We start from the raw sequence: 1,987 nt of genomic DNA, 5'->3' as shown, positions 1-1,987 counted from the left end.
ACATCCTTCACCTGGAGGCAGGTGATTCACAGCAGGACAAACAAAACAACAACAACACTTATATAAATATAAATAACGTGTTCTTCAGACCTTCTTCAGATGGTGAAACAGATCAATGTTCAGAATCAGTTCATAGGTCTCTGCTGCAGCTGTGTAGAGCGGACCGGTAGACAAGGTTCTACACAAGGTTTGGACTGTCTCTGCCCCCCCCCACCCCCCCAGGACTATACGTAGGCCTTGTTGTAGCGAACCTTCCACCGTTTGGAGCGGACTCTGAAGAGGAAGAACATCAGCATGAGGAAGAGGCAGGAGAAGGCGTAGAGCACCACACACAGGCTCATATCCACGCTAGAGAACCCCAGACCCAGGAATGACACCCCCCCCCCAGGCCTGGCCTCGCGCTGCAGCCCCACCCCGGTCCCCTGGTCCCCCCTGGCCCCAGCCCCAGCCCCCTCCACCCCCCCCCCACCCTGCCTGGCCTGGGGCAGTGACCCCTCCAGACCCCTGGGCTCTGTCTGGGTCTGGTCCCCCCCCTCCCTCACCCCCACCCCCGGTCCTGGTCCTGGCTTGGCTGGGTCTGGTCCTGGAGCGTCCCCCTCCCCCTCCCCTGCAGGGGGGGCGTCAGGCCGGTGGCTGAGGGTGTATCTGGGAGAGATGTTGGCCAGCCCGTAGTGCTGCTTGAGGAAGGTGAGGACCGCGTCCTCGTTCCAGATGTGGAGGCCATCTTGTTCCTCGTGGCAGAGAGGGCAGAGGTCAGGGCTGGGCCACTGGGTCTTAGGGAAGCGGGGGTCCTCACTCATCGACCCTGCGGAGAGGAGACAACATGGTGGTCAGCGACATACCCTCCTCTACACACACTCAACACTGACTCACTCAATCAATCACTCAATCAATATCTTTATTGACCCATTTGGGAATTCACTAACCGACACAATAACAGGATATCTGACCCCACCTGGTTAGCTTGGGTACTAGCTAGCTACTAGCTACAGTGTTGCTAGCTAGTAGTTACAGTGCTGACCCACCTGTGAGTTTACCTACAGGGCTGACCCACCTGTGAGTCTACCTACAGGGCTGACTCACCTGTGAGTCTACCTACAGGGCTGACCCACCTGTGAGTCTACCTACAGGGCTGACCCACCTGTGAGTCTACCTACAGGGCTGACCCACCTGTGAGTCTACCTACAGGGCTGACCCACCTGTGAGTCTACCTACAGGGCTGACCCACCTGTGAGTCTACCTACAGGGCTGACCCACCTGTGAGTCTACCTACAGGGCTGACCCACCTGTGAGTCTACCTACAGGGCTGACCCACCTGTGAGTCTACCTACAGGGCTGACCCACCTGTGAGTCTACCTACAGGGCTGACCCACCTGTGAGTCTTCCTACAGGGCTGACCCACCTGTGAGTCTACCTACAGGGCTGACCCACCTGTGAGTCTACCTACAGGGCTGACCCACCTGTGAGTCTACCTACAGGGCTGACCCACCTGTGAGTCTATCTACAGGGCTGACCCACCTGTGAGTCTACCTACAGGGCTGACCCACCTGTGAGGCGCCCGTTGACCCGGTTGTGTTTCCTCCAGAGCCAGAGGACGGCCTGGTCCAGAGTCTGGACCTGGGGGAGAGACTCCACGGCCATCGCCTCAAAGTGCTGCCCACACTCCTGGCAGCCGAAGAAGGTCACAATGTACCTCCGCATGGTCTGGAGAACAGCCTTGGGGTCGTCTTCTAGGCCTGGGGGGGGGGGAATGCTGAATTTTGATTGGCTGAATTATGAACTTCAGAAACTTTCCTGCATGAATTCAAAAGCCGTCGCATCCAGTCAGGTGCTACCATGGATGAGGTTAGTTCTCGTCCTTAATGTGTTTCACCACCCTAACCGCATACAGTCAGAGGTGGGTAAGTGATGATGCTACAGTCAGGCAGGTATCTAGGAGGTAACAGTGATGCATACCGGTGTTGGTCAGGGCGTCAGGCCGGCTGGC

At 57.5% G+C, this 1,987-nt stretch overlaps 1 protein-coding gene across 1 annotated transcript in view; it reads right to left on the bottom strand.

The window, feature by feature from the left end:
* Positions 1-224: 224 nt before the first annotated feature.
* Positions 225-1,987, bottom strand: part of qsox2 (quiescin Q6 sulfhydryl oxidase 2) — a gene marked incomplete at its 3' end in the record, with an annotated part of 7,601 nt that continues 5,838 nt past the window's right edge. The window contains exons 10-12 of the mRNA XM_083673315.1: positions 1,957-1,987; positions 1,548-1,736; positions 225-805 (exon numbers count right to left, since the gene is read on the bottom strand). The exon at positions 1,957-1,987 is cut by the window's right edge and continues 120 nt beyond it. Of these exons, the coding sequence (XP_083529441.1) occupies positions 225-805; positions 1,548-1,736; positions 1,957-1,987 (801 nt within the window). The remainder of the gene's footprint in view (positions 806-1,547; positions 1,737-1,956) is intronic.

The sequence above is a fragment of the Argentina silus genome, assembly GCF_951799395.1.
Source record: "Argentina silus genome assembly, chromosome: 7".
NCBI lineage: Eukaryota > Metazoa > Chordata > Actinopteri > Argentiniformes > Argentinidae > Argentina > Argentina silus.
Note: the sequence above shows the minus strand (reverse complement) of the source record. Positions and strands in the feature narration are given on the sequence as shown.